Consider the following 17,822-nt stretch of genomic DNA (forward strand, 5'->3'; position numbering starts at 1 on the left):
AACCGCATTTTATCATAAAGAATAATATTAGAGAGGAGAGGAATTGGAGCTGAAGGGCCACGAAGCTGCAGTGGCTGTCTCCCTGGAACTGCCCACTGACACGCATGTAGCATTAGGAGCTATACTGCAGATCAGCCACCAGAGGGCGGGAGAGGCGTAGCTGCGCAAAATCCGCGCCGCATGATGCGCATGAATGCCGTTTTCTAGGTTGCCAGATTGAAAGAAGTACGTTGATGTTTTCAAATTGGTGTACACCATACAGCCAGGACGATTTGCAGGAAACCTTGGATAATTTGGCAACACTGACTAAATTCGGGAACTCTTGGATTGCTCAGAATTTGCGGGATTAAGAAGAACTTCAGCATGAACTTCAGGATCCGAGCAGCGCGAGAGGAGGACTGCAGAGACCTCCAGAGAATGATCATGGTGTGTGTATCAGCCCCCCCGGATTTCACGGGCCTTTTTATGCATTGCAAACTACTGACTCCCATATATGTGAGTCAATAGTTTGCAGTGCAAAGCACAGCAAACTCTTGTTCTTCTACGTGTTTATTATTATTATTATTATTATTATTAATAAACATATTCATGTTCTGTACAAATTTCGAATAACCCAATAACCGTACATCGCACACAGACAATACATCAGAACGTGCGGCTCGATCGGACTCGGTGTGCTATTACTTTGTTCATTGTTCTACGATTTTAAAATCACGCAAAATTTCCCATTCATTTCTGTGGGAATAAATGAAGAAAAAGTGCACGTTTTCAACGTTTTTCAAACATCCGCTGCTCTGGCATGCTTTCACCTACAGACATGATTCAAAGTTTAAAACGGAGACAAACTTCTCCTGTGTGGATCTGGCGTTCAACTTTTTTTGCTCGGTTCTATACTTTTTGATCAGTCACAGATCAATCACCATGATCAATTCTGGAGAAATTCAGACTTTATAATGTGTGTCAATGGGGTGAGCTTAGAGTGGAGGTGAGCAAGTTAGTGTACACAGCTTTTAAAAAATGCTCGACATTTCTCATTAAAACTGTTTTCAGCCACAAATTTAACTCTACACAGAATTTTCTCAAAAGTAGTAGTCACACTTGTCTTGATTCACACAATGTGTCTACCTAAACAATAGGATTTACAGTTTTTGAATGAGAAGCCTGAAAGTAACGAGAGGACCTGCGAACTTCTCAATAGGATCCCATTATAATCCAGCAAAGGTTTCAAGCAGAAAATCAGAAATGTCAGTTGTTTTCAACTCGCTCTATTGTCCACATTTTTTACACTAGGGACAAAAAAATTACATCAGTGTGTTCATGAGACCCTTGTTGCGCTCAACGTGAAAGAATTTTGTGAATACCTCCTTTAGTTTTCGAGTAAATCGCCGTTGTTCGAGGCCTGCTCCTGAGCAAAAATCAGCAAAAAACTGACAAGATTTTGAGACTAAGTGCACCTGTGAGAGCACCGTTACCATGGCAGCAGCACCAGAGAGGGGAGGGGCTGCTGTCTCAAACACACACGTGATCATAGCATTGTAGCATCATAGCAAGTCACACATTCACAGCTAGCTAACATGAGTGACCAAACTATAAGAGACTTCATATGATGCCTCAGGGCAAGTCCCCACACATATCCGTCCCCTCATCTGAGACCTGCACTCATCTTTTTCTCGGTTTTCACACATCCTTTTTTCCGTCTATAGGCTTCCATTGATTTTTGGCCCCATTCAAATGGATGGGGTGTTAGTATGCTAGCTGTTAACATGTTAATATTGGTTGAATTTGCGTTGATGTTGCAAATTGCAACATCGTGAAATCCTAGAGGGTCTGATGTATGAATGCTGGTATAAATATATCTGCAGGAGTTGGCAGTGTATGAGAAGATGGCTGACCAGGTGAAGATCTCACATGAAGGTAGAGTTCAGTTCAGTATTAATCAGTGATCAGAGCTGCTCAGGTTCAGAGTGTAAACACATTGTGTCCTGGACTGCAGAGCTGCAGAGAGACGGATTCGGTCCAAATCCGTTTTATCAGTGTCTGATAGCTGAGGTGCCTGAGGATCTGAAATCTGATGAAGGTGGGTGATGGTGTTGATTAATAATAGTTGAGAGTGTAATCAAGCTCACACTGGGGCAAAGTCTCACTCACAAGATTACTGATTCAGCTTAATGTCATGCAAGCAACTGAACACTGACTTACTGTGTGTGTGTGTGTGTGTGTGTGTAGGACACACCACAATTGGCTATGTGATCTATTTCTACACCTACAGCACATGGAAAGGGAGGCGCATCTACATGGAGGATCTGTATGTTATGCCTGAGTTCAGAGGTGTGTGTTTTTTGTTTGTTTGTTTGTTTTTTGTCCCTCCTCTTTTTTTTTCCCCCTCTGAACAGTGTTTCAGGTCTCTCCTCCTCCCCTCCTCACAGGTAAAGGTGTTGGAAAAGCACTGATGGCGTCTGTAGCTCGAGTGAGTTTTAATTCAGTTTCTTTCCTGATGTAATTGTGTTCAGGTGACTGCAGTGTGTGTGTGTGTGTGTGTGTGTAGGTGTGTGTAGAACAGCAGTGCATGCATCTGCAGTTTTCTGTGTTGGGTTGGAATAAATCGTCTCTGGACTTCTACATGAGTAAAGGAGCAGAGGATCTGACGATGGTGGAGGGGTGGCACGTCCTGCGTGTTCAAGGAGCAGCACTTGAGAAACTCGCACACGAGGCGCCATGACAACCAACACAGGAACCAAATGGACCATCACCTTAATCAACATCACCACAACCAGCATCAATACCATCAATATAAATGGGATCAACACATTCACTGTAACCTGCACCAACACCACAATCCGCCACATACCATCACTGCAATTAACACAATCAATGGCAACACCAATTCCATCTGAAGAATCAGCACCACAACCATCAACATGATCAGTAATCTTTGCTTGCTCTAGACATGATTTTTTGAATATGTCATCCATCCTAAAACCCAAGTGTTAATGTGCAGTGTGCTGTGCAATGGTTAATAGTGTCATTATTCTACTTTCTAGTCCACTTGGAGGATGAGTTCCACACACACACACAGTAGATTAGCATTTTTCTCCACAAATTATTGCACATTTGATTGTCTTTATATTGTTTTAAAGATGAACTGTACAGCTGCAGGGTGCGATGGACCTCCAGTGCATGTGGGCTGGTGTCTTTGTGGTGTAGTCGCTGAAAATAAACTGGCGGCTCCACGGACCTCCACGCACAATCTCCTGCCTGATGAATCCTGGGGTCGTTCTCCATCACTGAGAGCAGGACGAAGCTTGAGATGAATGAAACTGCAGTTACAATGAAAGGAGTTTAAACAGATCTTCATATGGTAGTCATGGTGGTGTAATAATTAAGGACATTTCTTTCTTTAAAAATGATCAAATTTAGTCTGAATATTACTGTTTTGTTCATGACAATCATAGCTGTTTTTGTGATGTTAGGGGTCATTTACTGCATTTTAATGATTGTCATTTGATTTATTTACTGTTCTGCTTTTCGTTTTCATGAATTGATGATGATTAAAAAGTGACTTTTATATCAATCATGAGTAGATTGTAGTAGTTTATTCACACACGGTCTGAATAAACTGCAACACGGCCATCTTCCTGTCACGTGTGTAATGTGAGATTAACATCATGCGTCATTTCTGCACATGCGCGTTAGTGACCGTGAGCCGGCGTGCGCATGCGCAGTGTGTTGAGCTGGGTTCGCAGTAATGGCGGTGCGCGTTTGAAGGTTTCATTGCGGGTGTTTTTCCGATGGCGGAGAACGGCGCAGACATGCAGACTGAGGTACAGACACACACGCGGTTCAGAGAATATTAGTTTCAATAAAAGATGTGCTGCATGTGAACCTGCTAGCGTTAGCATGATAGCATTAATAGATAAGAAAGATCTGACTGTTTAAAAAAATACAGCTAAAGGGCTTGATCACACACACGCGGTGTTCTGCATAATTATTGGCACCCCTCTTAAAAAGGGTTAGGGGAAGTGGCTTCATCTCACACTGGAGAAAAAAAACAAAGAGGAAAAATCCAACCTTTAATTAAAATACATTTATTCAGAGAAAAACGAATACGCTATCAAGAAATAACTACCTCTGTTTCTAAAAAAAGTGCTATTATTATTGGCACCCCTGCATTTAATACTCTGTCCAACCCCCTTTACTAGTAAAACAGCGCTGAGTCTCCTATAACGTTTTATAATGTCGGAGATCCAGAGCGGGGCATTGAGCCCGTTCCTCTTTACACAGTCTCTTCAGATCATCCAGGGGCCTCGACCCTCTCTTGTGCTCTCTCTCTCTCTCTCTCTCCTCTTCAGCTCCGCCCACAGGTTTTCACTGGGGTTCAGCTCAGGGGACTGAGATGTTCAGGGCAGAAGCTCGATTCTGTGATTTTCAGTGAACCATTTTAGTGTTGATTTGGACTTTGGATCATTGTCCTGCTGGAAGATCCAATGAGGGCCCAGTTTTAGTTTCCTGTCAGAAGAGCCAGATTCTGATTTAAAATGTCCTGGTGTTTTCATGGAGTCCATGACGCCATGGACCCTAACAAGGGTTCAGGGCCTTTGGAGGAAAAACAATCCCAAAACATCTCAGAACTTTCACCATATTTTACAGTTGGGATCGGGTTCTTTTCATTATAGCTATCCTTCTTTGTACTCCAAACCCACTGCAAGTGTTTGTTGCCAAAAAGCTCCATTTTTGTTCCATCAGACCAGAGAACACAGTTGCAGTCAAAGTTGTCGTAGCGTTTCACAAACTTCAGGCGCTCACATTTGGGGTTAAATGACAGAAAAGACTTTTTTCTGGAACCTTCCAAATAATCTGTTGGCATGGAGGTGGAGTCTGATGGGGGTTTTGGAGATTTCAGAAACCCCAAAATTTGACTTTTTCTTGTAATTCACCAGCAGTGACCCTTAGGGATTTTTTTGCCTCTCTTACCCTCCTCACTGTCCGTGGGGTAAAATAAACTCGGCTCCGCTTCCTGGTGAGTGTGGAACAGTTCCAGTTGGTGTCCACTTTATTATTACTGCCCTAACAGAAGAAATGGACATTTTCAGGCGAGGAGTTTTGTTTTGTTTTTTTATATATATATAGCCATTCCCTGACTTATGAAGGTCGATACACTTCTCCCTCTTTGGGTTTGTGTGTCTCTTTTCTTTCCCATGGTGATGGATGACTAAGGGAATTTGCGTCTGTGTTGCCTGACTGTCACAAAGCGCTGACACACACAACTCCTTCGAGAAAACTTCAACATCTCAACAATTACACCAGAGGCGTCAGAAACATTTTTACTGGTGGAGGGTCTGGGGGTCCTCGTCTAGAAAATTTTTAATTAATTAGATGCCATTTCCTGCATTCTGGTGTATTTTTAACAGGTTGTTAAACACCTAATTTTACCTACAAAAGTCACTTAATTCAATGACTATTTTAGAGACTCAACAATAAGTCCTCATTCAACTCGTCCATATATTCATCAGCCTGTTTTTAAACCCACTGCTCTGCCGAAGATAATGAGATGAACGTGACACAATTTATCACCAACAATGACTTTATGGGTGCATTTTACTTTTTATTTTGCGTTTCCTTTTTTATTTAGTTTTAGATGTAACACAACATGCCACTGGGCCAAGCAATAGTGACAATCAACTGTATGTTTAAAAATAAGAATATTCATAATTTCACACAATGACCAGGCATGACATGGCATCATGCAAACTTCATAACACACAATCACACTGTCAAGCAACGGTGACACATAAAAAATAACTTCACACAATGGACAGGTGCAGGTTTGTTCATGACCAACAGTGACTTTAGTGGGTGCATTTTACTTTTTTCCAATTTAGTGATGCTTATAACAAAAATGGCATGGCATCATGCAGTCTTCATAACACACAATCACACTGTGTCAAGCAATGACACATAAAAGAGAACTTCACACAATGAACATGCAGTTTTGTCAACCTACATGCAATGGCGGTACTACAGTAACGTTTACATATTAATATAACAAATAGATTTATAGATAGAACTCCTTCTTACATTGGTGTCACCACAATTTCTACCACTTCATAACTTTTATCCCCCTTTCCTTCACAATCCACCTGGAATAACAACCAGCATAATGGAACACCCCATTAGGCTAAGTTTATTTCTTTGTTTAGTTGAACATTAATTTAACGAGGCCTAGGGTTAATTTTGAGGGCATGTAACAAAAGAATAAGGTTTTAGCAAAAGCTAGACATTGTGAGGTTGCAATGGGGCTGACGTCACCTCCTCCACTTTTGAGCAGCTGCACCAACATTTCTCTGCTCGCGCTGAGATTCACTTCACTCGCGCGCGGTGAGTTGTTGTAGGGAGCGCCTGGAAAACCCGGAGTGGATTTTCAGTGGTCTGTGTATTCTCTTATTGATCAAGTGGAATGGATTCTTTCACGAAGCAATAGAAATGGCGCTGGGTGAACTAATATTTTATGTTAAATGTGGGGGGTCCAAACGAAGAATTATGAAATGTGAGGGGGACACGCCCCCTTCACATTCAATGGTGGCGGCGCCCATGAGTTACACGTTTTTTAACATTTATTATCAGTGCACCATCTGCTCTGTGTCTCTGTAAATGAGCTGTTACTGTAGAAACAATAACATTTATAATGAGCGCATTAATATAAACCTGCAGCACTGTCACAGCTGCTATTGTAGAGAGAATTAATCAACACCTTCTGACCAATCAGAGTCCAGAACTAAACAGCAGTGTGGAGTAACACTGATTTGTTCTTTGCACTCAGGTGTATTTATGAACATCAATGTGACTGTATGTGTGTGTGTGTGTGTGTGTGTCAGTCGGAGCAGTGTCTCTATATGTGTGCAAGACAGAAGCTGGAGAATCTGCTGAATAAGAGCATGAAAATCCGTATGACAGACGGGAGAACGCTGCTTGGCCTTTTCCTCTGCACTGACCGAGACTGTAACGTCATTCTGGGTTCTGCTCAAGAGTTCCTGAGGACCACCGGTACACACTATACACACACTGTATACACACTACACACGCTACACACACTGTCCATCCATCCATTATCTGTAGCCGCTTTATCCTGTTCTACAGGGTCGCAGGCGAGCTGGAGCCTATCCCAGCTGACTACGGGCGAAAGGTGGGGTTCACCCTGGACAAGTCGCCAGGTCATCACAGGGCTGACACATAGACACAGACAACCATTCACACTCACATTCACACCTACGCTCAATTTAGAGTCACCAGTTAACCTAACCTGCATGTCTTTGGACTGTGGGGGAAACCGGAGCACCCGGAGGAAACCCACGCGGACACGGGGAGAACATGCAAACTCCACACAGAAAGGCCCTCGCCGGCCACGGGGCTCGAACCCGGACCTTCTTGCTGTGAGGCGACAGCGCTAACCACTACACCACCTTGCCGCCCTGCTACACACACTGTCTACACACTACGCACACTACACATACTGTCTACACACTGTACACACACTATGCACACTATACATGCTACACACACTACACATACACACACTATATACACGCTACACACACTGTATACACGCTACGCACACACTACACACACTGTATACACGCTTTTTTCTAAAATGGCGGCGGCGCATGCGGACACAGCGGCTCCTCTCTGTCTCGATAATGTGGTGTTTACATGTTTGTCTTCGTCGGTGTGCTCGAGTGATTGTATGTTTTCGTTGCGTTTGTCCGTCCCGAGGCGCACATACAGCCATAGGACTCTTTTTGACATTGGCAACACTTTTTTCTGTAAGTTAAACCCGGCGCACGCTAAGGAGCTACGGAGCTATGACCTCGGCCTACTCTGGCGGCCCGCTTTGACATCGACCTCCATTACTGCTGCACACCCGCAGAGGAAGCGCCATAGGCGGTGCGAGAGGAAGCAGAAGCGGGGAAAGCGCGGGGGTATCCGAGCCAGGCTAATGGCTAATCCACACAAGCCGGCTATACCGTCCATCGTACTCGCCAATGTACGCTCCTTGGATAACAAACTGGATTATATTCACCTTTTGAGAACGACCCAGCAGGCTGTGAGAGAGTGCTGTGTTTTTGTGTTCACGGAAACATGGCTCAACGACAGCATACTGGACTCCGCCATCCAGCTTGACCGGCTAACATGTTATCGAGCAGACAGAGCCCTCATTGAAGGAGGTAAGACCCGCAGCGGCGGGGTCTGTGTTTACATCAGGGATGCTTGGTGTCAGGACGCTGTGGTAGTTTGCAGACACTGTTCACCCCTTGTGGAGTTTATGATCATCAAGTGCCGGCCCTTCTATCTACCGAGGGAGTTTTCTGCCATCCTGCTTGTTGCAGTTTACATTCCTCCCAGCTGCAACAACAACGATAGGGACAAGACACTGAGTGAACTGTACTGCGCCATCAGCGACCAACAGACAGCCCATCCAGAGGGACTTCTCAAGTTTCAAGTTTCAAGTTTATTTGTATCGCGCTTTTAACAATAAACATTGTCGCAAAGCAGCTTTACAGAATTTGAACGACTTAAAACATGAGCTAATTTTATCCCTAATCTATCCCCAATGAGCAAGCCTGTGGCGACGGTGGCAAGGAAAAACTCCCTCAGACGACATGAGGAAGAAACCTCGAGAGGAACCAGACTCAAAAGGGAACCCATCCTCATTTGGGCAACAACAGACAGCCTGACTATAATATTAACAGTTTTAACAGGTATAACCCTCAACTGTCCTCATGGGGCCGTCCTTCACAGGAGTGGGGCGATAAAACTCCGACCAGACACAGGGCACCAGGATGGATCAAGCAGGTCCGAGGGGCAGAAGAGGCCAGCATCTCAATCCCAGGATCAACATGTAACTCAGAGGGACAGATGGGGGGGGGGGGGGGAGAGAGAGAAAGAAAACACGTTGTTAGGTATGCCCTAAAAATGACAAGTATTAAATCTGTGTGGTAGGCTCGCAGAGACGAGAGTCTTTACATCAGGCATGACACACAATGGCATGTTAATATGGTAAAAAATATATCATGACCTGCTCTGGCTGGATGCTTGATTGGGTGATGGGAGCACACTCCTCAGCAATGATGAGATGCAGCTGGGACCCTTAGGCCTGGCCAAGACAATTCAGTTACATTTCACCGGGTCTGGGACATGCGACAGAATGTCTGACGGCCGATTCCCTGCAGGCTACGATAGCCAGTCGAGGTCCCCACCGTCTCCACCAAAAGATTTCCTGTTGACTCCATGTAACTCAGAGGGACAGATTTGGAGTGGGGGGGGAGAGAAAGAAAACACAGGTGGTTAGGTATGCCCAATGTCACCTGAATAAGTAGGAACAGTATACATATTGCACCGAGTACAAGCAGGGACTCCGGCAACTAACTATGACAGCATAACTAAAAGGAGAGAGCCAGACGGTAACACAGGCATGAGGGAGCCCCGGGACATAAAGCAGCCAGCCACTGCACCGTCAACAAACTCGAGTGAGCAAGCGAGTGGGGACTGACAGCATCCATACATCCCAGTTTACCAAAACACTCTGTCTGAGGATCCTCCAGATCTACTCCTTTACCTCATAAACACCATTAACAAAAGGCTTGACTAAACAGATATGTTTTCAGCCTTCTCATCGTAGCTGGGGATTTCAACCACGCAAATCTCAAAACAGTGTTTCCTCAGTTACATCAACACATTGACTTTGCAACACGGGGAAACAACACCCTGGACCAGGTTTACACTACACTGAGAAGAGCATACAAGGCCTCACCCCTCCCCCATCTTGGTGCTTCAGACCACATCACTGTTATGCTAATGCCAGCATACAGGCCGAAGGTCAAAGTCACCAGACCGGTCCAGAAGCAGGTACGGGTGTGGCCAGAGGGTGCTTCCTCAGCACTTCAGGACTGCTTTAACATCACAGACTGGGACATGTTTAAGCAGGCAGCCACTTACAACCACCAGATCAACATCCAGGAGTATTCAGACACTGTTACAGCCTACATTAGTAAATGCACTGATGATGTCACGGACACTAAGACCATCACAGTACAGGCCAACCAGAAACCATGGCTGACGGGGGAAGTCTATCAGTTACTGAAAGTCCGGAACGCTGCTTTCTGAGCAGGTGATGAGGCTGGTCTGAGATCAGCAAGAGCCAACTTGTCCCGTAGCATCAGACTAGCAAAGAAGCAGTACAGTAGCAGGATAGCCCATCATTTCACTGACAGCAGAGACACAAGGAGCCTGTGGCAGGGGATACAGACCATCACGGACTATAAACCTCAACCACAGACCTGTGACAAGGACATCACTCTGCTGAACAGTCTAAACAACTTCTTTGGACGGTTTGAAGCCAACAACAGCATGCCTGCACAGAAGACACCACTCCTTCCGGATGACCAGGTGCTGTCCCTGTCTCCAGCCAGTGTGAGGAGATCCCTCTCCAGGATCAACACCCGCAAAGCTGTAGGACCTGACAACATTCCAGGTTGTGTGCTAAAGGACTGTGCAGAGGAGCTCACAGAAGTGCTCACAGACATCTTCAACACCTCCCTGAGCCAAGCTGTTGTCCCCACCTGCTTCAAGAGCACCACCATCATCCCTGTTCCAAAGAAGGCCTCTCCATCCTGCTTCAATGACTACCGCCCTGTGGCACTGGCCCCCATCATTATGAAGTGCTTCAAGTGGTTAGTCATGCAGCACATCAAATCTATCCTCCCTCCCTCCATGGACCCGTACCAATTTTCATATCGGGCCAATCGGTCCACTGATGATGCAATCTCCACCGCTCTCCACTCAGCTCTCACTCACCTGGACACTAAGGACTCTTGCATGCAGATGCTGTTCTCAGACTTTAGTTCAGCATTTAACACAATCATCCCCCAGCAGCTGATACAGAAACTGGACTGTCTAGGACTAAACACCTCCTTCTGCAACTGGTTGCTGGACTTCCTGACCGGAAGACCACAGGCAGTCCAGGTCGGCAGCAACACATCCAGCACCATCATACTGAACACAGGGGCCCCTCAAGGATGTGTGCTCAGCCCCCTTCTCTTCACCCTGCTGACCCACGACTGCACACCAACACACAACAGCAACCTCTTCATCAAGTTTGCGGATGACAAGACTGTGATGGGACTCATTAACAACAATGATGAGTCATACTACAGGGACGAGGTGAACCAACTGGCTGCGTGGTGCAGAGACAACAATCTCTCTCTTAATGTGGAGAAGACGAAGGAGATGGTTGTCGACTATCGGAGAGCCTCCACCCAGCATCCTCCACTGACCATCAATGGTGCTGCTGTGGAGAGAGTGAGCAGCACCAAGTTCCTGGGTGTGTACCTCACTGAGGATCTCTCCTGGAGCAGCAACACTGTATCGCTGGCCAGGAAAGCTCAGCAGTGCCTCTACTTCCTCCGCAGACTGAAAAGAGCTAGAGCACCAGCCACTATCATGTAGACCTTCTACCGCGGAACCATCGAGAGCATCCTGACCTGCTGCATCACTGTGTGGTATGGCGGCTGTACTGCATCCTGCCGGAAGACCCTGCAGCGCATAGTGAGAGCAGCTGAGATCATCATCAGGTGCTCATAAGGTGTCCCCCTACCCTCCCTTCAGGATATTTACAACACATGCCTGGCCCGCAGAGCACTCAGCATTGCGGGCGACTCCACCCATCCCAACCACCACTTCTTCAGCCTCCTGCCTTCTGGGAGGAGAATGAGAAGCCTCTGGGCGAGAACCAGCAGACTGAGAGACAGCTTCATCCACCAAGCCGTCAGGATGCTGAACTCCCTCCCAGGCCAGTACCCCCTTCCCTTAATACACAAACCAAATGCCACCAGCCACTTTAACGAACTGTAACGGAATTAAATTGCACTACGTTCAAACTGTTTACAATACTGTCTACACGGGGTCTGTTTTTTTTTTTTTTTAAAGTTAATTGCACTATATAAAAACTGTTTAGAACACTGTTTACACTTTATACATATCTGCCATATTTATACTTACACTGAAAATTTTGCTCATACTGCCATTTATTTATTTATATTAATACTGATAATTACTATACTGTCAGACTGCTGTTCCCGTTTACATTGCTCATTCTGTTTATATTGTTGTTTGTCACATTTAAATTTATATCGTTAATTCTGTTCACACTGCCACGTTTGCACTTTCTGGGTTGCCACCGTCTTGTCTTTTCTTAGATAGCTTTAGCTTGTGTGTGTAAATAACGCCCCCCCCCCCCCCCCCCCCCCCCCCGGGTTTTTTTTCTTCCTCTTTTTATAGTTTATATCTTGTACCTATATTTTATATTTCATGTTTATTACTGTTTGCACTGTGGATAAGAGGGAAACGCAATTTCAATTCTCTGTATGTCCTGCACAGATGGCATTATTGACAATAAAGTGAACTTGAACTTGAACCATACACACTACACATACTGTCTACACACACTATACATGCTACACAGTGTATACACGTTATACGCACACTACACACACTGTATACACGGTATGTACGAACTACACACACTGTACACACTCTATACACACTTTCTTGCTCTCTCTCTGGCTGTACACATGCTGTACATATACACACAGTACACACACATTGTACACACACTGCACACACAATCTCTGTCTCTCTGACTGTACACACAATACACACTGCATACACAAACTGTGTCCCTCTGAGTTACATGTTGGTCCCGGGATCGAGATGCTGAACCTCTTCTGCTCCTCGGACCTGCCTGATCCATCCTGGTGCCCTGTGTCTGGTTGGAGTCTCATCACATCGCTCCTGTGAAGGACGGCCCCATGTGGACAGTTGGTGGTCGCGCCTGGAGGACGCTCTGGACTCTTGCAGTGGTGCTTTTGTGGCTGGGGACTGCAGTTGACTTGCCGACTTTGGGACTGCGGTTGTTGTGAACGGTTTTGCGATCGGGTTTCCGTTGGTGTGGGGTTTATAGCATCAACGAAGCTGACTTTGTTAGGACTGTTAATGTTATAGTCATGTTGTCTGTTGTTGCCCAGATGGGGATGGGTTCCCTTTTGAGTCTGGTTCCTCTCGAGGTTTCTTCCTCATGTCGTCTGAGGGAGTTTTTCCTTGCCACCGTCGCCACAGGCTTCATCATTGGGGATAGATTAGGGATAAAATTAGCTCATGTTTTACATCGTTCAAATTCTGTAAAGCTGCTTTGCGACAATGTTTATTGTTAAAAGCACGATACAAATAAACTTGACAAGCACAATACACACTGCATACACAAACACACAGTACACACACACACACTTGTGCAATGTACATAAACACAAACAACCTTTCTGTGTTTGAATGTATCCCTTAACTCTCTCCATCTCTTGCTCCTGTATCTGTCCTCTCTCTCTCCTGTATGCCTCTCCCCTGTGTCGTGTGTGTGTCTCTCTCTCTCTCTCTCTCTCTCTCTCTCTCTCTCTCTCTTTCAGACTCGTTCTCTCAGGCCGAGCCACGTGTTTTGGGGTTGGCGATGATTCCTGGTCATCATGTGGTGTCAATTGAAGTGGAGACGGAGAGTTTACAGAGTCAAGGCCTCTGAGCAGGGCATCATGGGAAATGGAATTTTACTCTCTGTGTGCAGAGTCAAATGTGTGTGAGGACACGTGGACACTTACAAGAGACACGGGGCTCATATTCACACTCAGTCGTGTGTGTGTGTGTTAATAAACCCCAATAAGAGTAAGTGTGTGTGTGTGTGTGTGTGTGTGTGTAAAACAGTGGTAGATGTACAGATATATTGTGACGTTATTCACACACACGCGTGCGCACGTATTAACATCGTTAGTGTGAAGCTGCAGTTCCTGGAGTAGTAATGTGTTAGCATGTATAATGGGCGTTATCTATGATTATTTGGCACATTGCTTTCTACAAATCTTCAGAACTCCATATGACTTGTCTATGTGGTACAAAAGCCCAATTCCAAAAAAGTTGTGATGCTGTGTAAACTGTAAATAAAAACAGAATGCAATAATATGCAGATCATGGAAACCCTATATTTCATTGAAAATAGTAGAAAAACAACATATGTTGAAACAGAATTTTTTTTTTTTTTTAATATTTGCTCATTTTGAAATTGATGCCAGTAACACGTTTCAGAAAAGTTGGGACAGGGGCGTGTTTACCACTGTGTTGAATCACCTCTACTTTAACAACACTGTAAACGTTTGGGATCTGAGGAGACCGACTGCTGTAGTTTTGAAAGAGAAATGTTGTCCCATTCTTGCCTGATATACAATTTCAGTTGCTCAACAGGTCGGAGTCTCCTTTGTCATATTTTATGCTTCATAATGTGCCAAATGTTTTAAATGGGAGACAGGTCTGGACTGCAGCAAGCCAGTTTAGCACCCGGACTCTTACTACGGAGCCATGCAGTTGTAATATGTGCAGAAAGCGGTTTGGCGTTGTCTTGCTGAAAGAAGGAAGGCCTTCCCTGGAAAAGATTTAGTCTGGATGGCAGCATATTGCTCTGAAACGTGTTTATATCATTCAGCATTAATGATGACTTCCCAGATGTACAAGCTACCCATGTCATGTGCACTAACGCCCCCTCATACCATCACAGATGCTGAATGCTTTTGAGCTGTGCACTGATAACAAGCCGGATGGTCCCTCTCCTCTTTAGCCTGGAGGACGTGGGGTCCATGATTTCTAAAAAGAATTTCTACTTTTGATCCATCAGACCTCAGGACAGTTTTCCACTTTGCCTCAGTCCATCGTAAAAGAGCTCGGGCCCAGAGAAGGGGGCGGGGTTTCTGGATATTGTTTATATCTGGTTTTAACTTGCGTTTGTGGATGCAGTAATGAAGTGTTTTCACAGACGATGGTTTTCTGAAGTGTTCCTGAGCCCATACACTGATTTCCACTACAGACACGTGTCTGCTTTTAATGCAGTGTCTCCTGAGGGCCTGAAGATCACAGGCATCCAGTCTCTTACATACAGAGATTTCTCCAGATTCTCTGAATCTTTTAATGATATTTTGGACCATAGATGATGTGATCCCCCAAATTCTTTGCAGTTTTTCATTGAGGAACGTTATTCTTAAACTTGTTGCACTGTTTGCCCACGCAGTCTTTCACAGAGTGGTGAACCCCGCCCCATCTTTACTTCGGAGAGACTCCGCCTCTCTGAGATGCCCTTTTTATACCCAATCACCTTACTGACCTGTTAATAATTAACCAAATTAGTTGTTTTGTTTGTTTGTTTGTTTGTTTGTTTGTTTGTTTGTTTGTTTGTTTTTAACAACATTACACAACATTTTTGGTCTTTTGTTGCCCCTGTCCCAACTTTTTTGTTTAAATTGTTGTGGGCACTAAATTCAAAATGAACTTTAAAAAATAAATAAATAAATTCTCAGTTTCAACATTTATGTTGTATTTGTTCTATTTTTGGAGAAATATAGAGTTTCCATGATTTTCAAATCATCGCATTCTGTTTTTATTGACACAGAGTCCTGACTTTTTCTGAAACAGGATTGTAAATAGTGGAGACAGTATAGCACCATGTAACACTGTGTCTGAAACTGAATAAACAAACTAGCATTGTGTCTGGAATTGCACACTTGTACTATTCTAGACCATGATGGAGTACTAACATTATTAATTTTCTTATTACAGTTGGAATTTTAAAAACTTACACTGTATGCACAATTATTAGGCAAAATTTTTTTTTCTCAGCTTAATTTTATTAGTGAACAAATACAGCGGTCTCATCCTAATTTTTTTTCACATCAAAGCAGAACAACAACAAAAAATTCTCAGAGAAAGTTTTTAGTATGCAGTTATCAGGCAACTTTTAGTATGAGTATTTCTCAGGTAAATACATTTTTAAATGTTCTCTTATTTATTCTTCCATCGTAAGGTATTATTTAACAAACAACTAAAGAAAATAACATAAAAATTGGCTCTTCATAACTATTCAGTGAAGACTATAGGCACCTTTCTTTTCAGAAACCACTATGAGCCTTCCATCTATTGGATCAGTCAGTTTCTTGATCTGTTCGTGATCAGTTTTAGTCGTGGAGCCACAGTTCAGAGAGCTGAATGGTCTTCCCTCACTGTAAACCTCATGCTTCAGAATGTCCCAGAAGTTCTCAATAGGATTAATTCAGGTGAGAAAGGGGGCAGGTCATCATTCAGTCATCTTTGATGCTTTTGCTGATGAGCCATCATCATGGACAGCATGGAACATTGTCCTGCATAAACATCACGGCCTTCTTGACTTCCTCTTGTACCACTGCTTGAAGAAAGTGTCTTCTAGAAACTGGCAGTAGGTTTGGGAGTTGATTTTCAGTCTTCAACCTGAAAAGGTCCAATGAACTTGTTGTTAACAACAAGCCCACAGCTGCACCCCTTCTCCATCTTTCTGTTGGCTTGCTCAAACTGCTACTCAGTGCCCACTAGTGGCCCACCCTTCTGGTCCCTTTAGAGCACCTCTCATTTCATCTGTCCATAAAACCTTTGAGAACTCGGTCTTTCTTGGCCCAGTCATGATGCTTCAGCCTGAGAGTCTTATTCAGTGGTGGTTGTGTTTCAGCCTTCCTTAGCGTAGCCATGTCTCTGAGTACTTGACACCTTGTATTTCTGGACCCTCCTGGAAGGTTGCAGTTCTGAAATATGGTGGCACTGGTGGCTGACAGGTTCCTGGTAATCTCATGGTTTATTCTTTTACAGTCAACGTTTTTGTGACCCTGTTGAGTATTCATAACAAAGCGTTTGATTGGCCAGTGGCCATGCCTCAATAGGCGATAGTGTGCTGCATCGACAATTTTTGACTTTTCAGTCTCAGTTAAATCTCTTTTTTGGCCCATTTTCCTGATGTAGAAAAGCTGCCTAATAATTATGTGCACCTTTAAAAATGGTGATAATCTAATTGAGCTTCAACCTCCCTCATTAAACAATTAACTTCACTTGAAAATAATTATATCCAGTTAGCATTCAGGTTTTATATGGTTATAAAATTGGATAACATGCATAGAAATAATGATCAGATCATAATAGTGATTTGCCTACTAATTGTGTACGCCTACAAAAAGATCTGCTTTGAGTCTTCTGGATTTTCAAGATTATTAAATATTTGTGAATATACAATGAGGGTCTGTGATTTGAGACATGGATCATTTGTTTAAATTTTAAAACCAGCTGAGTATAAAAACACATTCATACAGGAAATAAAATTCACACCTGTAATGAGGAAATGTCACATACTCCAGCAGACACTCCACATAAACGAGTTAAAAAAAGAAGTGTGATTATTATGGGAGTGTTTCTGTAGAGATGTAGCATCCTAAATGAAGGACATGCAGGCAGTCTTTATCCACGGGGATGTCTCCTGCTGAAATTTTGCAAAGTAGAAGGTTCCAATCAACGCTGGACCAAGTTCACCCTGACCTCAGAATAAGGGTGAAATAAAAACAGAGAATCCAAAAGAAACATCATGAGAATCAAGTACCAGGTCAAAGTTTCCATAACAAACATCTGTCCCAGGCCGAAGTGGATCCCTGGTTTTATTGTCAAAGTCACAGGAACAGTTTCCTAAAAGGTCATGTTAGGGGATGATAATATCATACGCAGACATGTAGATCAGATCCTGGTGCGATCAGATGACAAGAACTCGTTAGAACCTGGGATCACTGAACCACTAATAGTGACAAGACACAAGATGCTTTTATTGTCACTGTACAAGTACAGTGAGATGTTGTTTAGAACAAGCCAGCAGATACTCAGTTAAATTTATTAAAGTATAA

At 43.9% G+C, this 17,822-nt stretch overlaps 2 protein-coding genes across 2 annotated transcripts; both read left to right on the plus strand.

Moving 5' to 3' along the window:
- Nucleotides 1–11: 11 nt before the first annotated feature.
- Nucleotides 12–3,522, plus strand: sat2b (spermidine/spermine N1-acetyltransferase family member 2b). Its single transcript, XM_060912885.1, has 6 exons — nucleotides 12–426; nucleotides 1,863–1,914; nucleotides 1,994–2,077; nucleotides 2,227–2,328; nucleotides 2,427–2,467; nucleotides 2,546–3,522. The coding sequence occupies exons 1-6, from the start codon at nucleotides 364–366 to the stop codon at nucleotides 2,717–2,719; spliced, it is 516 nt and encodes a 171-aa protein (XP_060768868.1). The 5' UTR covers nucleotides 12–363; the 3' UTR covers nucleotides 2,720–3,522.
- Nucleotides 3,523–3,713: 191 nt separating this feature from the next.
- naa38 (N-alpha-acetyltransferase 38, NatC auxiliary subunit) lies at nucleotides 3,714–15,623 on the plus strand. The gene is made up of 3 exons (XM_060912234.1): nucleotides 3,714–3,821; nucleotides 6,873–7,041; nucleotides 13,509–15,623. The coding sequence occupies exons 1-3, from the start codon at nucleotides 3,789–3,791 to the stop codon at nucleotides 13,616–13,618; spliced, it is 312 nt and encodes a 103-aa protein (XP_060768217.1). The 5' UTR covers nucleotides 3,714–3,788; the 3' UTR covers nucleotides 13,619–15,623.
- The last annotated feature ends 2,199 nt before the right edge of the window (nucleotides 15,624–17,822 follow it).

The sequence above is a fragment of the Neoarius graeffei genome, chromosome 28 (assembly GCF_027579695.1).
Source record: "Neoarius graeffei isolate fNeoGra1 chromosome 28, fNeoGra1.pri, whole genome shotgun sequence".
In the NCBI taxonomy this organism is placed as follows: Eukaryota; Metazoa; Chordata; class Actinopteri; order Siluriformes; family Ariidae; genus Neoarius; species Neoarius graeffei.